Source organism: Carassius carassius, chromosome 14 (assembly GCF_963082965.1).
Source record: "Carassius carassius chromosome 14, fCarCar2.1, whole genome shotgun sequence".
In the NCBI taxonomy this organism is placed as follows: domain Eukaryota; kingdom Metazoa; phylum Chordata; class Actinopteri; order Cypriniformes; family Cyprinidae; genus Carassius; species Carassius carassius.
Genome location: NC_081768.1, coordinates 27,356,476 through 27,379,176, shown reverse-complemented (window position 1 = coordinate 27,379,176; position 22,701 = coordinate 27,356,476). Strand labels below are relative to the sequence as shown.

General features: G+C 38.9%; 1 protein-coding gene across 3 annotated transcripts in view; it reads right to left on the bottom strand.

Annotated features, from left to right (window-relative positions):
• mcph1 (microcephalin 1) overlaps nucleotides 1-22,701 on the bottom strand; it is a 126,460-nt gene that overhangs the window by 84,307 nt on the left and 19,452 nt on the right. For all 3 annotated transcript variants that reach the window (XM_059566799.1, XM_059566797.1, XM_059566798.1), the window contains 3 exons: nucleotides 21,477-21,514; nucleotides 16,684-16,846; nucleotides 16,465-16,542 (listed from right to left, as the gene is read on the bottom strand). In XM_059566799.1, coding sequence (XP_059422782.1) covers nucleotides 16,465-16,542; nucleotides 16,684-16,846; nucleotides 21,477-21,514 — 279 coding nt within the window. The remainder of the gene's footprint in view (nucleotides 1-16,464; nucleotides 16,543-16,683; nucleotides 16,847-21,476; nucleotides 21,515-22,701) is intronic.

The window sequence follows — 22,701 nt, the reverse complement described above, 5'->3', positions numbered from 1 at the left end:
ATTGGGGTAATTTAGAAGTTGAAAATACAGTGAAATTACAAATGGCATGGGATTTTTAAGCATGACAACTGAAGGTCTATGAAACATTATAGGATGCATTTTTTTTAAACAATGGCACTTAAAGTTTTCAACTAATACATTATTTCAACCATATAGCACGTGAATAAATAAAATGCATTATTTTCAATGATAGAGAGTGTAGGTTGCTTCTAGTGTTTTTTTTTTTAACTCTATTTAACAGCATTAGCTTCATGAAATACATCTTCCTTCAGGTAGACTGAATGTTTTCCTGCCTTCCTAAATGTTGGTCTCATGATCAATAAGTTCAACCCAGTAACATGACAACACACCGTTCCTCACAGACAAAAAACAGACCAAATTCAGTTCAGCTGGAGGGGGCTGGGGTTTTTGGGGGAGTTCTGTATTGATTGTGGGGGTTGGTAACAAAGGTGTGATTTTTTTGCTCTTTCATATTGACAGTGTCAAGACATGGTTTTAAAACAACTTTAAAGAAAGGTTTGATCCACTTCAAATGTTGACTACCTTATAAAGCAATAAAGTTTATAAGTTAATATAACTTAATTTCAGAGGAAGTTACCTTAACTCAAAAAAAAAAAAAAAGAAAAAAACCTGTTGCATTAGATTAGGACTGGGCGATGGCCTAAAAAAAAAATCCCCGATTTTTTTCACAAAAAAAATCCTATTTACGATTTAAATCGATTTTTTTTGCCCCCGTCAATATTCAAATGATAAAGAAATTGTTCAAAACAAGTTTTAATATCATTCTTTATCCTTTACCAGTCAAATTTATAACCGAGACAAGATAAAAAAAAAAGCAGTAACTGTTATTACCTAAATGCTGGAAAGACCTTTATTTTTTTTTTACTAGCCCATCATGGATCTAACCATCTACTCGGCGTTAAGAGCTGTTCAGATTAACAGTCTCCCTCAGTGCTTCGAGCATTTAATAATCACTCCTCCTGCTCACTGATAACAGAAACACCTCTCTGCCTTCACTCCATGGCTAAAGTTGAAATGTTATGTTCGTAACGTAGCCTATAAAAAAATAAAATAAAAATAAATAAAAAAAACTAATAATATTGTCAGCATTAAAAGGTATAATTGCTGCTTTCTGCTGTGCACATTTTGTTTTGGATGAAAATAACAGTACATTTTCAGTTAGTTATTTTATCTACAGATTGATGCATTTCTTACAGATCTCAAAATCAGTTACAGAAGAAGTAGCACTGTAAAATGACATTTGATTGAATGCATTATTGCGAAAAGACTGTGTGTGTGAATGTGCTGAATCTGTTTAAATCATGCTATAACCCGAAAATAATCAGTAAAAGGAACAGACAAACTCCTTGAGAGCTAGCCTGTAACGCTCAACTATTGCCGTCATTATTATCTTCTGATCGGAGAGATTATGTGTATCAAGCTATAGTTAAATATGTTTATCATGTGAATTCTTGCTGAATATTCAGTTGAATTGTACTCGTGATGGAGTGGTGGTGAGCACTCATGGAGTGAGTGAAAACCACGATGCTCTGACTTGAATAAAATGCGATCCTCGCTCCAGTCAGAATCACCCCGCTCCAACTCATACTCTGCTCGGCAGCATGTCTCAAACCTGCGGGGAGTGTTGAGCCCAATCAGAACTACGGGGGCCCTGAGTGGAGCGTCGGCGGTTTTATTTTGTTGCGTCCATACAATATTTTTTAGAGTTTGAAAGATAAATGTACAATATTCTTCTGCTCAATCTGACTTGCTGCAGCCTGGAATTGAACTACTGGTTTCGTCTGGTCAGAGGAGAACTGGCCCCCCAACTGAGCCTGGTTTCTCCCAAGGTATTTTCTCCATTCGGTCACCGATGGAGTTTCGGTTTCTTGCCGCTGTCGCCTCTGGCTTGCTTAGTTGGGGTAACTTCAACAGCGTTGACTTGATTGCAAATAAATGCACAGACACTATTTAAACTGAACAGAGATGACATCACTGAATTCAATGATGAACTGCCTTTAACTATCATTTTGCATTATTGACACACTGTTTTCCAAATGAATGTTGTTCAGTTGCTTTGACGCAATGTATTTAGTTTAAAGTGCTATATAAATAAAGGTGACTTGACTTGGCAATATATTGAACGAACCATCTCTTTAAGTTTTACTATATCCCAAACAGAGTCCAGACATCAGTAAAGTATCCGTCTATGTACATGTTTTATAGGCTTTTTTAGATTTGGAAATACACATGCATTACAAACGTGACAAAAAACACCAGAGTTTTGGGAGACATTATATTTTGTAGACTTTATGTGGTTTAAAATCAGAAAACCCAAACCAGACGCACAATATCTGCAGAGAAGGGCTGGACATTCTCAAAACATAAAATATTATTTTTATTTCAATTTTTGTTTTGTTTCTCAGAGGAAAAATCAGTGTCAAGACCTCTCCATTACGGACCGTTCTGAAAGAAGAATTTATGCAAACGCATATAAAATGCTTTAAAAACTTAAAAGAGATGTCTAAAGGATATTTAAGGTCTGCCTCCACAAAAGATTTTTTTTTAGTCACAAGTTGTTCATTTGTCATTATTCAACTAATCGCAGGTTTATATTAAATTTACATTTATAATCCATAATGAGCCTTAAAATATTCTGCGCTCAAGTGCATGCATTAAGTTTGCCAGAAAGCACAGTCAGAAGTAGCCCAATAATTGTGAAAAATAGATATTTTAATTATTTATTAATAAACAAATGTTTCTTGTAGGGTGCAAGATGAAATTCACTGTGCTGACTCTCCACACGGACGGGCATTTAGAGAGAAATGCAACTTTCACAGATTACATAATGCTTTAGTTTTGAATTGATACGTTAAAAAGACATTTCAAGCTTTCTGTAGATATATTTATTATGTATGTGAGACCCTAATTTTCAGTTATTTCATTATAAGGAAAAAAAAAAATCACGTGCTCGTGAGGCATGTGCATTAATAATTTTCGCATAAACACTTGAATATGAATAATTCACATTTTGCATATGGATTACAAAGTAAATATTTTTTTATATGCAATTATCCAAAATAAAACCAAACAACATTTGTAATGAAGATAAAATATGTAGACAAATAAGAATAAATGCTGGGCGAGCACTCAGCATCAAGCACGCCGAGCAAATCCTGCACTGATATTTTAAGGAATTTTATACAAACCTGCATTTAAATGCGGCTGCAATTTATTAATTTATTTTTACTTAAATTATATGAAAGCAAGTAAAGAAGACATTTAAAATCACTGAAGTTGTCAATTAATGAAGCCCTTTTTTACATTGTGTGCATTTTATTGATTATAATGAGAGAACTTGAGTTTATAAGTGAAGACGTTTTATTAATCAGTCCATCCTTTAGAGTTTCAATGATTTAGCTAAATCGTGCAGGTTTTATTTATTCGCTTCTTGTTTTAATTAGGGCTATATAATGGGAGCAAAATTATACAGTGCATCATGTTTTACTAAAATAAACAAAATAATTTATAAAACATGCAAGCCTAGCTCACTAGGCTACCATGCTCCGATGCAAAGTAAACCACAATTTCTTTTGAACAATATAACACAATTCATTTTATATAAATAATACTGCACACTATTTAAATGTGTCAAATCTAAAATACAGTGTAGAGAAAATATAAGCACAGGCTCGATGACTTTTTTCCCCACAGACCTGTTACTTTCTGCGTTTCCACCACGTTGTAAAGTACCGGGAAGATTAGGCAAATAGACTGGTGACGTAGGTCTGTGCGCGTTTCTCAATACAAAGTACGCTGATTTTGGACTTGCAACCTCGGTAGTTCGGTCTTTGCACATTCGACTCGGGAGTGTGATGTCCACAACGACGCAAATCCGGTAATTTTCCAGCGTACTTGACAACTTCAGTCAGCTGACCTTGGCTACTGCAATTTTTTCCTCTCTGTGTATTTACAATAAAATGAAATAGGATATTAAATACCACTGCCTCCTTACGTTTAAATTTAAACATAATAACAGCTGCAGAAATGTACTTAGTTCAGGGATATGTGTATATATACAGCCATTACAATGAAACAAAATATTATATAAATTTGCCTTTTTAAATTTCATTTTAACATATAGATAAATTGAATATAGACCAAAGATAACCTGATAGATTTACCCAAAATGAATTATATTTTGTTTAACCACTAAAGAGACATCAAAGCCAACGGCACATATCAGAAGGTCTACCCGAGGTAAGGCTGCTCTCTGCGGATACATAAGCTGACCACGTGGAGCTCACTGTCTCCGAGATCGGCGAAACACATTTTTTAAATAGGTGCTGTCTTTATAAATAAACCACAGATTTGAGTTTTAAACAACTACATTCTCGCCTGAAATACTTTTAACATTTCATGACACAATAACAATAAATGGTGGTTGAACTCAACCAATGCTGCGTGAACTCAACCAATCAGGATGTTTAGTGCCCAAGTTTCGCCCCCGAAAGTTCCGGAACTTTGAAAAAGTACTACCTCGTCAGCAGGGACTTTCTGAGGGGAATTTTTTTTACCCTGAACTTTATTTAGTTCCTGGTTCCTGTGGTGGAAACACACAAAGTATCAGGCCAAAGTCCCTAGTTCCTGGGTATAGTTCCTGCGGTGGAAACGCGGCACTACTGTAGCACCGACCAACACCAACAGACAAAGACAGGGAAACCTGCTGATCAGACAAAACATGATGTCTGTTGCCTTCTGTCTGCGCAGTGTGAACTGGAATTTAGAATCCATCATGGCAGCACTCATCTGTAATTTTCTGCCAGGACTATATTCTTAAGTTTAACCCTAAAACAACTCAATTGCAATGTGTAATTTAGGATAATAATAAAACAAATAAAGAAAATTCCTTTTCTAAAATACATTAGGCCTTATTGTTTTACATACAACGACTTTTTCGGGAAAGTCGTGGCCTAATGGTTAGAGAGTTGGACTCGCAATTGAAGGGTTGTTAGCTTGAGTCTCGGGCTGGCAGGAATTGTGGGTGGGGGGAGTGAATGTACAGTGCTCTCTCCACCCTCAATACCACGACTGAGGTGCCCTTGAGCAAGGCTCCGAACCCCCAACTGCTCCCCGGTCACTGCAGCATAAATGGTTGCCCACTGCTCTGGTTGTGTGTTTACAGTGTGTGTGTGTGTTCACTGCTTTGTGTGTGTGCACTTCGCTTTGTGTCTTTCACTTTACTTTTCTGATAGTGTGGGATTCTGATAGTGTGGGATTGCAAAGAAAATTAATTTTGAAAGATGTCTTATAGCCCTTACTGTATATTGATTCAGTGCTTCGTATGGACTCTGACAATCTATTCTTATAAATCAACTGTCCAAGCAGATACAAAAAATTACGTTAAGCACAAACAGGAAAAAGTGTTTACATTACATTTACATTTTTGCATCTGCAAAGTTCTATTTTAACTGTGCACATCTTGTGAATGTGATTAAATAGTGCTAAAGAGCCCCATTTTAAACTCCAATTGCTACGAAAGTTCATTTGAGCTCAATGCCTGAGATATAATGACCTTCACCTAAATCAGACAGCACTTTAAAAGTTTTAGCCACAAAGGTTGAGAGTGTAAGGTACATGTAAGGTACAAGGCAATGAAATGCAGTTAGCATCTAACCAGAAATGCAATAAACAGTAAGTACAGGATAGTGTCTACAATACAATACAGTATCTACAATATGTTACAAATGTACAATAAATATACAGATAAGGCATTACTAGGCATTAGTTTACACAAACCAGCAAAAACGAAGCACAAACAACAAGACAACTTTCGTGAATTTGGAGCATGTATGAGGCTGAGTGACATCATCACCTATAATTCAATGTCTAATATTTTACAAACCGAAGCAGCACAAACGAAAATATTACTGGCACAAACCAGCACAAAGCACAAACAAACAAGTGGATTTGGGGTGAATTTGGAGTATGTGGGGGGGCTAAGTGACCTCAGATTGACCTATAAATATTTTAATTTCTAAAAAAAAAACAAAGCTGCACAAACAAAAAATTTTATAGCACAAACCAGCAACAACGGAGCACAAATGATGCAAAAGCAGAATGAAACTGATGAAACGTAAATAATAATAAGTAAAATTTATGAATGATGCAGTGCTAATTGAAATGTATTTTCTATTTTGCTTGGAAACGCTTCCAACACGCTTGCGTGTCGCGTGAAAAATAGGCTTGGTTCTATTTCTAGAATGCACACGTTTTCCGCGCGTCTCACGCAGGCAGTCTGCAAGCTCTAACCTGTTAACTTGGGAGCCGAATTAAGAACGGACACGCCACACAGCTGAGACGCTTGCGCCACGCATCCAGTGTGTCGGCAGCCTTATCGATTACAAAGGATTGATTATTGTCGATCAGTGTATTTGAATTCTTACAGCAAATTAAAAGCAATAAAAAAAAAGAAGAGAATTAATTCCTTATATAATAATAACAATAATAATAATTATGATAATACATAGGCTACATACATAAAATTATTGTATTTGACATTTCTGTCACTTCTGGAATGATGGCTATGCCCCTGGTGGGACAAAATGTTAGCTTATACATAATATTTTAAAGCTCTTTTTTTTTTTTAATCTTGGCTTATATACATTTTTACGTATGCCATGTCATGCTATAAATCGTTCTTGAATCAAAAACCTATGAATCGTGAATCGAATCCTACCCAAAAGATTCACAGCCCTAATGGTTACAGTAAATGTTTTAATTTAAGGTTTCAACCCAATTTAAAAACAAACGCTAAACGCTTTTTGTCAGTATGCCTACCTATGTTTGTATTGAATGTAGGCTACTCACTGTGCAGTTACTGCTGTTAATTTCAGATGGTTGAAGTTATTGTTTTCAATAGCCAAAACCCAGTTTAGCCTGTTAAATACCAAATAAACATCTTGTTTATGTATACTTTCAGTCTCTCTTGTTTGTTGCTTGATAAGAGAAAAAAAAAAAAAAAAAGAAATCTGTATCTGAATCGGAAATTATTATGCAGTAGATCCTTATGAGCATGTGCGTGACCATGATTTGTGCGCAAGCATGTCAGTGAGCACCAATCAGATGAGTGTTATAGATGCGTTTGTTACTATAGCAACCCACCCCCGCCCCCACCACATACACACAATTGTAGAGTGCCTCACAACCCCCTTGCAACAGCTCTGTGTGTGTGTGTGTGTGTGTGTGTGTGTATATATATATATATATCCTTTCATTGGATAAACACCATTATGAAATAAAGGTTTCAGAAGTGTGCCCGCGTGGACAGACTACATTTGTAATCATTCGCGAACATGTATTTTGTGTGGAAGTATTTCGAAATCTGCGTGCAGAACTTAAAGAAGGCAATCTGCAATGTCTGCAAAAGACAAGTTAATCACGGAGGAACAACAGCGAAGACACAACAAACTTGATCAGACATTTAAAGGGTTAGTTCACCCAATCAAAATTATGTCATTTATAACTCACCTTCATGTCGTTCCAAACCCGTGAGACCTCTGTTCATCCTCGGAACACGGTTTAAGATATTTTAGATTTAGTCCGAGAGCTCCCAGTCCCTCCATTGAAACTGTGTGCACGGTATACTGTCCATGTCCAGAAAGGTAAGAAAAACATCATAAAAGTAGTCCCCATGTGACATCAGAGGGTCAGTTAGAATTTTTTAAAGCATCGAAAATACATTTTGGTCCAAAAATAGCAAAAACAAAGACTTTATTCAGCATAGTCTTCACTTCTGGTCTGCTGTGAGATTCCAAAGCACCTCAGTTTAGTGATATCCGGTTCGCGAACGAATCATTCGATGTAACCGGATCTTCTTCAACCAGTTCACCGAATCGAACTGAATCGTTTGAAATGGTTCGCATAAGCATTAATCCACAAATTACTTAAACTGTTAACTTTTTTTTAATGTGGCTGACACTCCCTCTGAGTTAAAACAAACCAATATACCGGAGTAATTAATGTACTCAAACAGTACACTTACTGAACTGCTGTGAAGTCATCTGTGGATTAATGATTATGTGAACCGTTTCAAACGTGTCACGGAGACGAACCCCGTGATTCCCTCTGATGGCCAGCAGAGGGCACCCTCACCTGAATACTGACACACACGCATCCATTCACTCACTTACACTGACAACACTACATTTCCCATAAACCCCGTCCTTGGACTCTGATCACCTGCACAGGTGCCAATCATCAAGACTGTGCATATAAGCTGGACTTTCACAGTAGTTTGACGCAAAGTCTTGATTTGCTGTGTCTGTCATTTCTGAGCGTTATTACCCATGTTTGATTTCCTGTTACCGATTCTGTCTGTTATCTCCTACGTACCTTTGCAACCTGCCTACCGACCCCTTGCTTGTTACTGGATTTTGATTCTCTGTTCTTCCCACGCTGTTGATATTGCTGGTTCCGACCATTGCCTGTACGACTACGAGTCTTTACAATAAAGCCTGCATTATGGATCCCATGTCGTGTTCTGGATCATTACAAGACTTCGCCACAACAAGATCCAGCGACTTTTGAAGGTCTTCACACCACCATGGCGGCCCAAGCCAGTCAGATTGCGGCCAATCAGTTTCAGCTGAATCGACTGACATAGATCACAGAGGAACTCGTCAAGGCCGTGCAGAATCTCCACACAGCTCCTGCCGCCACACCAATGCCGAAGGCCCACACGGCAGGAACGCCATCTCAGGCCACTCCCCGTCTTGCTTTCCCGGATAAATACAACGGTGACGCCAGTAAGTGTAAGGGATTTCTATTACAATGCTCTCTGTTTGTGGAACAGCAGCCCTCACTGTATACTACGGATACTGGGAAGATCGCCTTTGTTTGTTCATTATTGACTGAGAAATCACTAGAATGGATTACGGTCGTGTGGGGTTCCGATGGATCTGCCTTTACCTCCTTTCAGGATTTCCTACAACAGTTCCGGGCAGTTTTCGATCATCCTAAGGAGGGAAAAGGAGCTGGAGATCGCTTATTGGAGTTGTCACAAGGCAGAATGATGGCGGCGGATTATGCTCTACGATTTCGCACTCTGGCTGCACAAACTAACTGGGTGAGCGACACATTAAAAGTACTCTTCCGCAAGGGGCTCAATTATGATCTGCAAACGGAACTAGCATGCAGAGACGAGGGCAGAGATCTCAACAGCTTCATCGAACTGACCATATCCATTGATAATCTGCAACGTGCCCGGCGATCCAACTCCCGTCACACTGAGCATTCAGCACCCTTGCCCTCTCAGGAATCTACAGAACCCATGCAGGTCAATACTTACCACTTATCTACGGAGGGAAGAGATCGACGTATGTCCAATAGGTTATGCATGTATTGTGAACTGCCTGGCCATCAACGCAACCACTGCCCCACTCGTACCTCTACCTTATCCCAACGCTCGGTGAGTACTCCTCTCACTTCCATGTGTGATACCCAGAGTGTAAGCATTCCCGTTGAGTTTTGGATTAACAACAGAGAAGTTATCACCTCTGCCTTAATCGATTCCGGGGCTGCAGGCAATTTCCTTTCTGAAGAGTTTGCTCAGAGGTGTAACATTCAACTCATTCCATGCTCTACCTCTCTCTCAGTGGAGACAATAGATGGTCGACCACTGGGTTCAGGATCCATCACTCACCTCACCCGCAAAGTCATAATGGCGGCTGGCTTACTGCACAAGGAGAGAATCCAATTCTACATCCTTCCCACATATCACACACCCGTGATTCTTGGATTACCCTGGCTACGTCTGCATAACCCCCAGATCTCATGGAGAGAGGGTCAAGTGGTGAAGTGGAGCAATTACTGTCAACAGAACTGTCTTTCCCTGGTCAAACCTCTTCCTGTCTGTTCCGTGTCACTTACCTCCGTTCAAGAGTCTATTCCCGATCTGCCAGAGGAATACGCAGATCTTCTGGAGGCCTTCAGTAAGAAACAAGCCAACACCTTACCTCCTCATCGCAAATATGACTGTGCCATCGATCTTCTGCCAGGGCATTCTCCTCCAAAGGGTCGCATCTTCCCACTGTCTCAACCAGAGTCAGACGCCAGGAGCTCCAGAAAGGGTTCATCAGACCATCCACATCCCCTGCTTCATCCGGGTTCTTCTTCGTAAAAAAGAAGGATGGTGGCCTCCGTCCCTGCATCGATTATCGTGGACTAAATGAAATGACGGTAAAATTCAGATACCCGCTTCCGTTGGTTCCTTCAGCCCTCGAACAAATTCGCAACGCCCAATACTACACCAAACTGGACCTGAGGTGCGCCTATAATCTCATTCGCATCAGGGAGGGATATGAATGGAAGACCGCCTTCTCCACTACCACTGGACACTATGAGTATCTTGTGATGCCGTTCGGACTGGCTAATAGTCCATCTGTATTTCAATCATTTATTAACGAGGTTTTCAGAGACATGCTGAACATATCTGTGATCCTATACATCGATGATATCCTGATCTTCTCTAACACCCTTCCTGAACACATACAACATGTCCGAGCAGTTCTCCAACGCCTCATTCAATACCAGTTGTACGCCAAGGCTGAGAAATGCGAATTCCATACAACTTCCACCACTTTCCTAGGGTACATCATCAGTCCAGGAGGAGTAGCCATGGACGAGAAGGTGGTCAACGCCGTGCTCAACTGGCCTGAACCCACAACCCTCAAGGAACTGCAACGATTTCTGGGATTCGCAAACTTTAATAGAAGATTCATTAGGAACTTCAGCACTGTTGTCGCCCCGCTCACCTCACTGGTCAAGAAGGGAACTCATCGACTCCAATGGTCAGATTCCACTCACCCTTTCCAAACCCTGAAACAACAATTTAGTAACGCGCCCGTCCTCTGTCACCCTGACCCCTCATTGCCCTTCATTGTCGAGGTGGACGCATCCAACACAGGCATTGGAGCTATCCTGTCACAACGCCCAGATCCTGCTGCTAAACTTCATCCATGTGCCTTCTATTCTAGGAAACTCAACTCGGCAGAGCGCAACTACAGTGTCGGGGATCGGGAACTTCTTGCCATGAAGGCAGCCTTTGAGGAGTGGAAGCACTGGCTAGAGGGAGCCACACATCCGTTCACTGTACTAACGGATCACAAGAACCTGGAGTACTTACGCACCGCCAAACGCCTGAATCCCCGTCAAGCTAGATGGTCTCTGTTCTTCGCAAGATTCGACTTCTCGGTAACTTACCGACCCGGCTCCAAGAACACTAAGGCAGATGCCCTGTCACGTCAGGTCGAGGAGGAGAACATTCAACCTGCTACAGAACCCATCTTATCGTTCCATGTGGTGGTTGCTCCCATTCAATGGGATATCATGACTCTGCTCCAACAATACAGGGAGCAGAACGAGAACCCAGTAGCCTGTCCAGCCGATAGAATCTTCGTTCCTGAAAATCTTTGTAACCAGGTCATCAGCCAAGTTCACTGCCATCTATCATCCGGTCACCCAGGTATCACTGCCACCATCAATCAACTGGAGAACCGCTTCTGGTGGGAATCACTGCACAAGGACACAGCTACTTACATACAGCAATGCAATAACTGTAATATTAACAAAGCATCTAAACAATCTCCCGCCGGTCAAAAGGAGCAAGCGGACCGCAGAAGGCGCCCAGGTCACGATTATGAGCCTGGCCAGTGGGTATGGGTTTCAACACGGGATCTCCGTCTACGGCTCCCGTGCCGCAAGTTGAGTCCAAGGTACGTGGGTCCATTCCAAATCATTAGACAAATAACTCCAGTTTCATTCCGGTTAGCACTTCCTAACACATCGTATTTCTCCTACCTTTCATGTATCCCTGCTCAAGCCCGCTGCTGGTCCCAGAGACGAGGGAGAGGGGAGGTCCCGTGCACAGGCCCCTCAACCCATCATCATAGAGGGCGAGGAGGAGTACCAATGCCAGGAATTACTCTATTCCAGACGTCGGGGCAGAATTCTATAGTATCTGGTCGACTGGGAGGGGTACGGTCCAGTGGAACGCTCATGGGTAAACTCTGAGGACATCCTAGATCCCAATCTCATCGATGAGTTTCATCGTTTACACCCTGGAAAACCGGCCCCTCGACCCCGTGGTAGAGCCCGACGTCGTGGGCCTCCTTGCGCCAGGAGTCGCTCGCGGGGGGGGGCTCTGTCAAGGAGACGAACCCCGTGATTCCCTCTGATGGCCAGCAGAGGGCACCCTCACCTGAATACTGACACACACGCATCCATTCACTCACTTACACTGACAACACTACATTTCCCATAAGCCTCGTCCTTGGACTCTGATCACCTGCACAGGTGCCAATCATCAAGACTGTGCATATAAGCTGGACTTTCACAGTAGTTTGACGCGAAGTCTTGATTTGCTGTGTCTGTCATTTCTGAGCGTTATTACCCGTGTTTGATTTCCTGTTACCGATTCTGTCTGTTATCTCCTACGTACCTTTGCTGCCTGCCTACCGACCCCTTGCTTGTTACTGGATTTTGATTCTCTGTTCTTCCCACGCTGTTGATATTGCTGGTTCCGACCATTGCCTGTACGACTACGAGTCTTTACAATAAAGCCTGCATTATGGATCCCATGTCGTGTTCTGGATCATTACAAAACGTTTCAGTTCGATTCGGTGAACTGGTTGAAGAAGATCCGGTTACATCGAATGATTCGTTCGTGAACCGGATATCACTACACTGCGGTGTTTTGAAATCTCACAACAGACCCGGAAGAGAAGACCAGGCTGAATAAAGTTGTAGTTTTTGATATTTTTGGACCAAAATGTATTTTCGATGCTTCAAAAAACTGACCCTCTGATGTCACATGGACTACTTTGATGATGTTTTTCTTAGCTTTCTGGACATGGACAGTATACCATGCACACAGTTTCAATGGAGGGACTGGTAGCTCTCGGACTAAATCTAAAATATCTTAAACTGTGTTCCGAAGATGAACAGAGGTTTCACGGGTTTGGAAACAACATGAGGGTGAGTTAATAATGACATAATTTTGATTAGGCCTAAAAAAAAAATTTGTTTGGTTCCGGTTTCCGACCGACCCTGTCAATTTATGTGCGACCCAAATTTATTTTATGAGACTGGGGAAGAACGGTCTTTCACACATCGTTAATTAAATTACAGTTTCCTTTAAATGCTGTTTTACACTTAAGTAATCCGTTAAAAACCATTAAGTATTGCATCAAAACCCTTTAACTGTCAATTCCTAAAGTGAGCTATAACTTAAGGTTTGGAAATCGTAACATTAAGAGAAACACGGGGGGAGGGGGGAGTAAACAATATATCGCGGAACAGAGAGGGCACTGACAACATGCTGACAGACAGGACATTAACATTACCAGCTTACTTTTAATATGAAACAAAGTCTCATTTGGTTATTTCACCTTTCAAATGTGGTCATTTTTTAAAGAAATGTAAACAATAAATACCGTTTTGTGGCTCTTGAATGTGTCGAACAGATCGCTGTAAGTTAGATCATCAGTTAAAACTAACTGATCGTCTCTTGCTTCTAGTTAATTTATAGCATCAAAATCAAATAAACCACATAAATGAACATAACAAAGAATGTTGTTTGACTACAAAAAGATTTCTGTACACTCCGTTTTTCAAGTTCAAATCCTCCATGTTAATCTACTATGAGATCGCCTGTCAAACTCCCGCGAAGGCTTTTTGTGTGTGTGTGTGCGTTTTGCGTGTCTATGGCAACAACAGACTTTAAACGGGAATACAGAATCACTGTCGTAAAAGTACCGGTACACACATTTAAAATCAGCGCGCGCGCGTGTGTGTGTGTGTGTGTGTGTGTAAAACTGCCACTGGAGAGAGAAAAAAAAAAAAAAAACCCTACAGACCAATGACCTCAACTGACAACCAACCGGAACCAAACTTTTTTTTTTTTAGGCCTTATTGAGTGAACTAACCCTTTAAAAGTTCATTACCTGAAAGAACACGATGAGTATCAAAAGTCTGTTTATAATGCAAAACAGGCAAGACCTTCATCCCTCACTCAACCATCTGTGAAATCTGTCATTCTACAAAAGCACAGTTACAGCCGAGAAAGTCCAAAAGAGCAAGCCATTACAAAGAAAGTAATGGAATTTATTGTACTGGATGACCAGCCATTTTCTGTTGTGTAAGACCAAGGTTTCCACCATCTAATGGCACACATGGATCTGCGATACACACTGCCCAGCAGACGATACTTTTCGGTTGTGGCTCTACCCAAAATCTACAATGCTTTGTCAGCTCATGTTCACAGTCTACTTAATACATTAGTTTTACCACTGATATATGGAGCACTGATGTGAGCCTAATATCTATGCGGAGTCTGACGGTCCAGTATACAGATGCCTATTTCGAACAACAAAGTTCTCTTACATGCACAAGAATTCTCTGGTTCACATACAGCATCTGCACTTGTCATGGCTTTTGACAAAATGCTTAAAACCTGGAACATTTCCAAAAGCAAAGTGCATGTAATTGTGCGTGATAATGGTTGCTCTCAGCGCAGTGTAACTGACATAGTAGAGACTGGAAGAAAAATAGTTGGCTTTTTCAAACATTCAACGCTCTCATACTAGGACTGCGCGATTCTGGATAAATTGAGAATCACGATTTTTTTGGTCTCATATAGAGATTACGATTCTCCTACGATTCTTTTTTTTATTATTATTATTATTATCATCAATATCACAAGTATATAAAATAATTCTTTTAATTGATCAAGTGTGACAAAGACATAAAATATTCTATTTCACATAAATTTTGTTCTTCTGAACTTTCTATAAAAGAAACCTGAAAAAATCTAAAATCTGTTTTCAGCATAATAATAATAATAATAATAATAATAAATGTTTTTGAACAGCAAATCATCATATTAGAATGATTTCTGAAGATCATGTGACACTGAAGACTGGGGTAATGATGCTGAAAATACAGCTGCACATCACAGAAATAAATTACATTTTAAAATACACTCAAGTAGAAAGCAGTTATTATTATTAATTATTAGCATATTATTATTAATATTTAAAACCCCAGTTTTATATTAGAATGATGAAAAAGTTGTTTAAATCACTGATTCAACGACTCACTCATAAACCTACTACACTTGTTTCATTACTGGATGAATCAGCGTTTTTGAACGATTCTCTTGAATGAAAAATTCATTCATTGACAAATAAATTTAAGACACTTGTCGCCACCTAGTGGTGAAGCAATGCAATCGACACAAACGTTATTTGAAGCGCAGTACTTTCAAAAGAGGATGTTATATTTTGATCGCTGCCATATATAGACATCAATGTTTATATCTGAACTATAAACTTTATCCCAGTATTTCTGTGATAATATAAATGACTGTAAGACAGAAATATTACTCTGTAGTTGAAAAGACCATTTGTGAACATGTTTTTTTAACCAAACATGCTAACTACTCTCTCTGTGTCAGCGGCAGTGCGAGCATGGATTTGAATGATCCGGTAAGACTTAGTCAAAGGTTTAACAGACTCTTGGAATCATTGTCTTTTAGAAATGAGATCGAGAGGGTGTCTGAATCGAGATCGCGATCTTTTAACGATTAATCGAGCAGCTCTATCGCATACTCCAGACTTCAGAATAGGCAGGCACGGCTGGGCCAGCTAAAGAAAAGGCTACAACAAGATTTCCAAACTTGATGGGAAAGCACATATTATACAACATGACTGGATTTGGCTTCGTGAAAATCATAGCGATGTATGCGTCAAGAACAGGGTTGACCGGGTACTTGGTACCACCGGTACTTAAAGAAACCTGGTACTGTGACATTTTCATTTTTTAGTACTGACTTGGTACCGAAGTACCGGGGTTTTTTTGACAACACTAATCAGTACATACCTGTGTACATGCAGTATCATACTTTTAGAACAATATACAGAAAATTAAGCATTTAAAAGCAATTACTGTGCTGAAACAGACTCTCAAAATTAATTGACTTATTTCGATTTCTTCTGCCACAGCCTCAAACATGTACGGTTGTATCTCACTTGTCTTGTTAAACCCTTGCCATCTGGAGTATCAAAACATATGACATGCTGTAATGGAGGTGTGGATATGGTGCAATAAAGTTACACAATCACAGTAGTGGGCATTACTTATGTTTTGCAAGAGGTAACGCCCCTTGAAATTGATGAAATTGTGATACACTACCATTAAAAAGCATAGGATAAAAGACGATATAAAATGTTTTTCTTTTTTAAATATCTTCTAATGAAAAAAATAATAATCCTAATAGTTGTGCAGTATATTTACAATTACTTTTCAGCCTTAGTGTCAAGTTATGTTTAGTTAATGTGTGGGGGGAAACTAAATTTTTAACAGGTTTCATGGAATTCACTATATTATAGAAATGCTTATACTTACAGGTGCAGCAGGGAAATGATCAGACAGCTCATAAGGCTCTTCAGGAACCCACTGCCTATGCTCCAAACACCACAGAATCTGCACAAGCAAGCAAAAAAATTATAAGGCACAACAGCATATTAGCTACCACCTAAATCTTCTACAGTACGGTATTAAATACACTTTATATATATTATTTATATATATTAAAAGAAAAAATGTACAGAAAGCTATACACACCCATTCAAAGGAGAGGATCCAGCAGCCACGTGCAATGCCTAGCAAGATATTAAGGGTCCGTCGTGGGCTGCCGGACACCACATGAGTGGTGCTTTCACACACATTATCCACCACTGTAAAACCACCCAGATTTCTGACCAGCTGGAAGACTACCTCCTGCTTCCTAAATACAAACATACAAATATCATAAACTCCATGTTTGAACAAAAGGTTTGAACCATATGACATGCAAATAGTATTTTTACTGATGTCTGTTCACAACTTTATCCAAAAATCTGCATACCCACAGTATTTCTAGCAAAAATAACAATATTTTGATATAAAACATTACTGTAGCATAGAATTACTCACAAAATGATGTATATTTTTCAATTTAGATTTTCGATGATGTATATTTTTCGGGAAGTCGTGGTCTAGTGGTTATAGTTTGACTCCTAACCCTAGGGTTGTGGGTTCGAATCTCGGGCCGGCAATACCACAACTTCGGTGCCCTTGAGCAAGGCATCGAACCCCCAACTGCTCACCGGGCGCCGCAGCATAAATGGCTGCCCACTGCTCCGGGTGTGTGTTCACAGTGTATGTGTGTGTGTGTGTGTGTGCGCCTTTTGGATGGGTTAAATGCAGAGCACGAATTCTGAGTATGGGTCACCATACTGGGCTGAATGTCACGTCACTTTCGTCACTTTCACTCATTTTGGTGATATTCTTTGTCAGATTACTGCGGGCTAGACAAAGATTGGTAAAACCACTAATATTTGATGTAATAAGTGGGAAAAAAATAGCACAGTCATTTGCAGTTTGTGATGGGGTAAGGAATGGGTTAAATAGCAAATGCTTTTTTTAAAATGATTATTTATTTTAAATAAATATAATTTTATTCATACCTTTCATATATTTTAAATGGCTATTGTCACTGTGTCATTTTAAGAGAGCACGATCATTCTGTAGGCTATATTCAGTATAGGTAGTGATTTACTTCATTTTAAAATAATATTACAAATAAATACAGGATACATCTCAAAAAATGTGAATATCATAGAAAAGGTCTTTATTTTTAGCAATTTAAAAAAATCTAACTTTCTTGTATTCTAGGTTCATTGCACACAAGCTGAAATATTTCAAGAGCTTTTTTTTGTTTTAATTCTGATGGTTACAACTTGGAGCTTAGGAAAATGTAAAATTCAGTATTTAAAAAAATGTGTATACTTCATTTTGAGCTTGATTAGTTTGATTAATTTTGAGTATAAATACTGGGCCCCTATTGGGCTAGTTTAGAACATACAACCACAATTATGGCAAAGACCAAACAGTTGTCCAGAAGACAATCATCAACACCCTCCACAATGAGGGTAAGCCACAGAAGGTCACTTCTGAAAGGGATGGCTGTTCAGAATGCTGTATCAAAATATATTCATAGAAAGTTGACTAAAAGGAAAAGATGTTGTAGGAAAAGGTGCACAAGCAACAGGGATGACCAAAGCCTTGGGAAGATTGTCAGGAAAAGCCGATTCAAGAACTTGCGAGAGCTTCACAAGGACTGAAGCTGGAGTCAGCACATCAAGAGTCACCACGCTCAGACGTCTTCAAGAAAAAGGATACAGCTGCCACATTCCTAGAACCAAGCCACTCCTGAACCAGAAAAAATATCAGAAACATTTCAACTGGGCTAAGGAGAAAAAGAACTGGACTATTGCTCTGGTCCACAGTCCTCATTTCAGATGAAAGAAAATTTTGCATTTCATTTGGAAATCTGGAGGAAGACTGGAGAAGCACAGAAACCGAGCTGTTTGAAGTACAGTGTGAAGTTTCTGAAGTCAGTGATGATTTAGGGTGCTGTGGCATCTGCTGGTGTTGTTCCATTGTGTTTTATCAAGTCCAAAGTCAATGCAGCCATCTACAAGGAGATTTTGGAGCACTTTATGCTACCATCTGCTGACAAGCTTTATGGAGATGCTGATTTCATTTTGCAGCTGGACTTTAGCACCTGCCCACAGTGCCATAACCACTTCCAAGTGGTTTGCAGACCATAATATTACTGTGCTTGATTGGCCAGCCAACTCACCTGACCTGAACCTCACAGAGAAACTATGGGGGGTATTGAGAATAGGAAGATCAGTAACACCGGACAAACAATACAGAGGATCTGAAGGCCCCTATCAAAGCAACCTAGGCTTCAATAATGCCTCAGTAGTCCCACAGGCTGATCGCCTCCATGCCAGACCGCATCGAAGCAGTAATTTGTGCAAAAGGATCCCCAAACAAATAATGATTGCATAATTAAACCTGCTTTGGAGATCTTGAACATTTCTGTTTAGTACATCTTTTTTTGATTGATCTTTGAGAAAATATTCAAATTTTTTGAGATACTGAACTTTTAATTTTTTCTAAGCTATAAGTCATAACCAAAATACTTTTTAATTAAATTACAAAAAAATAAAAGACCTTTTCCATGATATTCAACTTTTTTTGGAGATGCACCTGTATTCTTTTATTTTGATCAACAGTACAACAGATACAACTTAACACATTTCTGATTATTTCTTGTTCAAAATAGTCTACATAAATTAGAGTCATTGCAGCAGTTGTAATTGCTGCTTGCAGCTATATTTTACATTTATTTTTGCATTTACTTTTGAATACTTTAGCAAGTTAATATCTGATTTGCTGGGTAGATAAAAAAAAATTCTGCAAAGTTTTTAACAATGCATCTAGTTCTATATTAAGCATATGGGTAATTTACAGTATTAAGAACAAATTCAAAATAAACTGTTGGATCAAGGGCTGCAACTAACGATTATTTTGATAATCGATTAATCTGTCGATTATTTTTACGATTAATCGATTAATCTGTTTATGTACTTATATTTTAGTTTTTTTCCACCCCCCCCAAGTAAATTATAAATAAAGGGTATTTATCATTCAGCATAGATTTTTAAGAGATTTTAACCATTTTGCATTGTCGAATCCTCATCAAAAATATACCTGGAGTTGTTTTATTATGTGTTAGTAATCCTTTTGTTGAACTCTTCTGCAATCAAAACACTGACCCATACTCTAGCAAATTTCACAAGGAGATTTCAAATAATGTTTTCACCATGGCAGTCCTTAGAGCTCCTAAAGTAGTTTAACATCCTGAACAAAGCTTAAGGAATCTTTCAGAACATATTTTCACGAAGAATAAGGATAAAACTGAATAAAATTGCAGTGCATTGTATTTTATTATTTACTGGAAAACAGCTTTATAGCTTTTGCTGTGAAATTGTAAACAATCCTTCGAAAAAAGTGCCAATGGCATGAAACCTGAATGGAACTCACAATTTAAAGTAAAATCCATCAGAAGGTTGTCCAGAAAAAAAAATTGGACACACACAAAAAACCTGCTGTGTGAAAAAGAGCAGTGAATACTTAGAAAAAAAGTGCATTTTAAATATCTTTAAACATTTACCTCTCTCATTCAGTCATAATTAGGATGTACAACTGAATTTTGAACTGGTAAACGACAAACTGATCACAGAACATGTTGGTAAAGCTTTAAATGTTAACTGTTAAAAAGCAATGTTATCAGCTTTTACGACTAAACATTTGCAAACAACATTGTACTGGAGAATCTGCACAAATAAAAGTCTTAGGGGCCGTTCACATATCGCGCCTAAAAATGCGTGGAAAACGCTAGGCGCACCGCTTTCTCCTCCATTCCAAAGCGCTCGGGCAGAAGCGCCCCTGAGGTGTCTGCCTTTGCTAAGCAACCATGACGTGCTCTCTCCTTGAAGACGCGGAAATTTCAGCAAAGGATAAATGGATTTGCAGCTCTAAAAATCGCTTGCAGTAGCTCTGCTACTAAATTTATTTCAAAATGGCAATCCATATACACCTATGATCAGCTGTTCCTTCATCTTGGCTGAGCTTTTAACGTTGTTACGGGAAAGGATGAAGCTGATTTAGTTCTTGTTACATGACCCGCGGTGCACTTGCCGCATTCTGAAAGTTGAAATGTTTTTAACTCGATGCGGTGCGGACGGGCCTGGAAAAACGGGCAAGTCACGACCGCGTCGCTTCCATTACGAGCTCGCATACTGCGCGCCTACATTGGAAATAGGGAACATGAGCGCGCAAAAGACGCGATATGTGAAAGGCTCAAAGTAAAGTACTCCCACCACATCCCGCTGAATGCTGCAGACGCTGTTTCGGGAAGCACGTGACATAAAACGAGGCCAGCTATTGGCTATTCGCTACTTCTCCCGTTGTACTGGCTGAGTAAAACCTCCGGTGGCTCATTACTGCCACACTTTGGTCACCGCAGATTTGAAATATGCACGAAATGAGCCGCTTACGGCAAATAAGTTATTTAGCAACGAATCGATGACTAAATTAGTTGACAACTATTTTAATAATCGATTTTAATCGATTAAATCGATTCGTTGTTTCAGCTCTAGTTGGATCCAAATAGAGGAGTGTGATTAATTCAGTCATCAAAGTTTCACTTAAATGGCTGATTAATTCCAAACAAATGCAGTCATTTTGACAGGAACCCAAAAAAGAAGCAACAGGACTAGTTAACTCATTGTGTAAAGAAACATTAAGAGTGCAACTCTTAAATGAGAGTGTAATATGCCAGAGTGTAATAAGGGTGATAATATATCTGTGCTAAATTTATTCTTAGCCATGTATTCTCAATCACTGTGAGAGAAAACTGACTTTTTTTTTTATGTGAGTGATTTACAAGACGGGTGGTTATATCCATGCAATAAAATAGCTAGCTTTATTATTTCCAGAATAGTCACACATATACTCACTCAGTGGGCATGCTTGTCATTACCAAGGATCTATTTTTCTGTAGAGACAAAAAGAAAAGAAAAAAACTAAAAGATCAGATATACATTTTGCAGTTCATTTCTTTTTACAAATACATTCAATGTTTTTAAATGGCATTCAACTAAACATTTATTATCTCAGACACATGTACTATTGAGCTCCTGTTTTGTTGGAGAGTAGCATAAACCAGTAAACACATGCCGGATATCTGCATATTTGGTGAACGAAGAGGAAATGAAACCAAGGCCATATGGGAGGGGAAGCAGTTGAGAGCACCTTTTCATCCGTCCCTTGTACCCTGGCTTCAGTACAACAGATCCGTAGTACAAACACATGAATTGCCTTCCTCTTTATTCCCCTACAGGAAGTTGGGGTTTACATCCATCAATGAACAGGGCAGCTAAAACAGGTTCATACATAACATGTTTACCAAGATGCTTTCTGACACCATGACACAAATATGTGACCAGGTGCAAGCAGATATTATGGTCAACAGAAGTTAAATGACATTGCTCATAAAATATGACGTCAGACTGTACGAGAAAAGCAAAGACAATTATGTGCTAAAAAAAAAAAGAAAAAAAGAAGAATGTTGTAGCTGTATGTACTGTACATTACAAATAACATGCCTGCAAATTCGCAAGATGTTAAAAATGTGAATTTTACTAATTTAATCATAGGGTCTGGGGGCATTTATTTCATTTATAAAATGTAAAGCATATCATTCTAACTAATTACAAGGTAATTATATTGCGATCTAATGACTTTTCACTAAACATGTAATTTACTTTAAGGCTTTTTTTTTCTTACTAAAATATTACAACTCAAATATTACAACTTTCAACTTTAATAAAATATATTAAACACAAAGTTTATAATTGTTATTACTGTTCAGTAAATTATATCTTATATAAAACTGGTATTGAGAAATGGTCCGTATGATAATGATGGAAATTTATCAACAATTTCAGTGCAGGCTACATTTATATTTAGATTTAATTATTTAGCAGATGCTTTTATCTAAAGCGACTTACAAATGAGAACAATAAAAGCAATCAGACCAACGAGAAAACAACAAAAGTATACAAGTGCCATGACAAGTCTACTGTATAGTACAGAACACACAGATATGCGTTTTTTTTTTTTTTTTCAAGAATAGAATAGACAAGAAAACGTTAGTGGTAGTATTAGTTGTTCAAGTGCTGG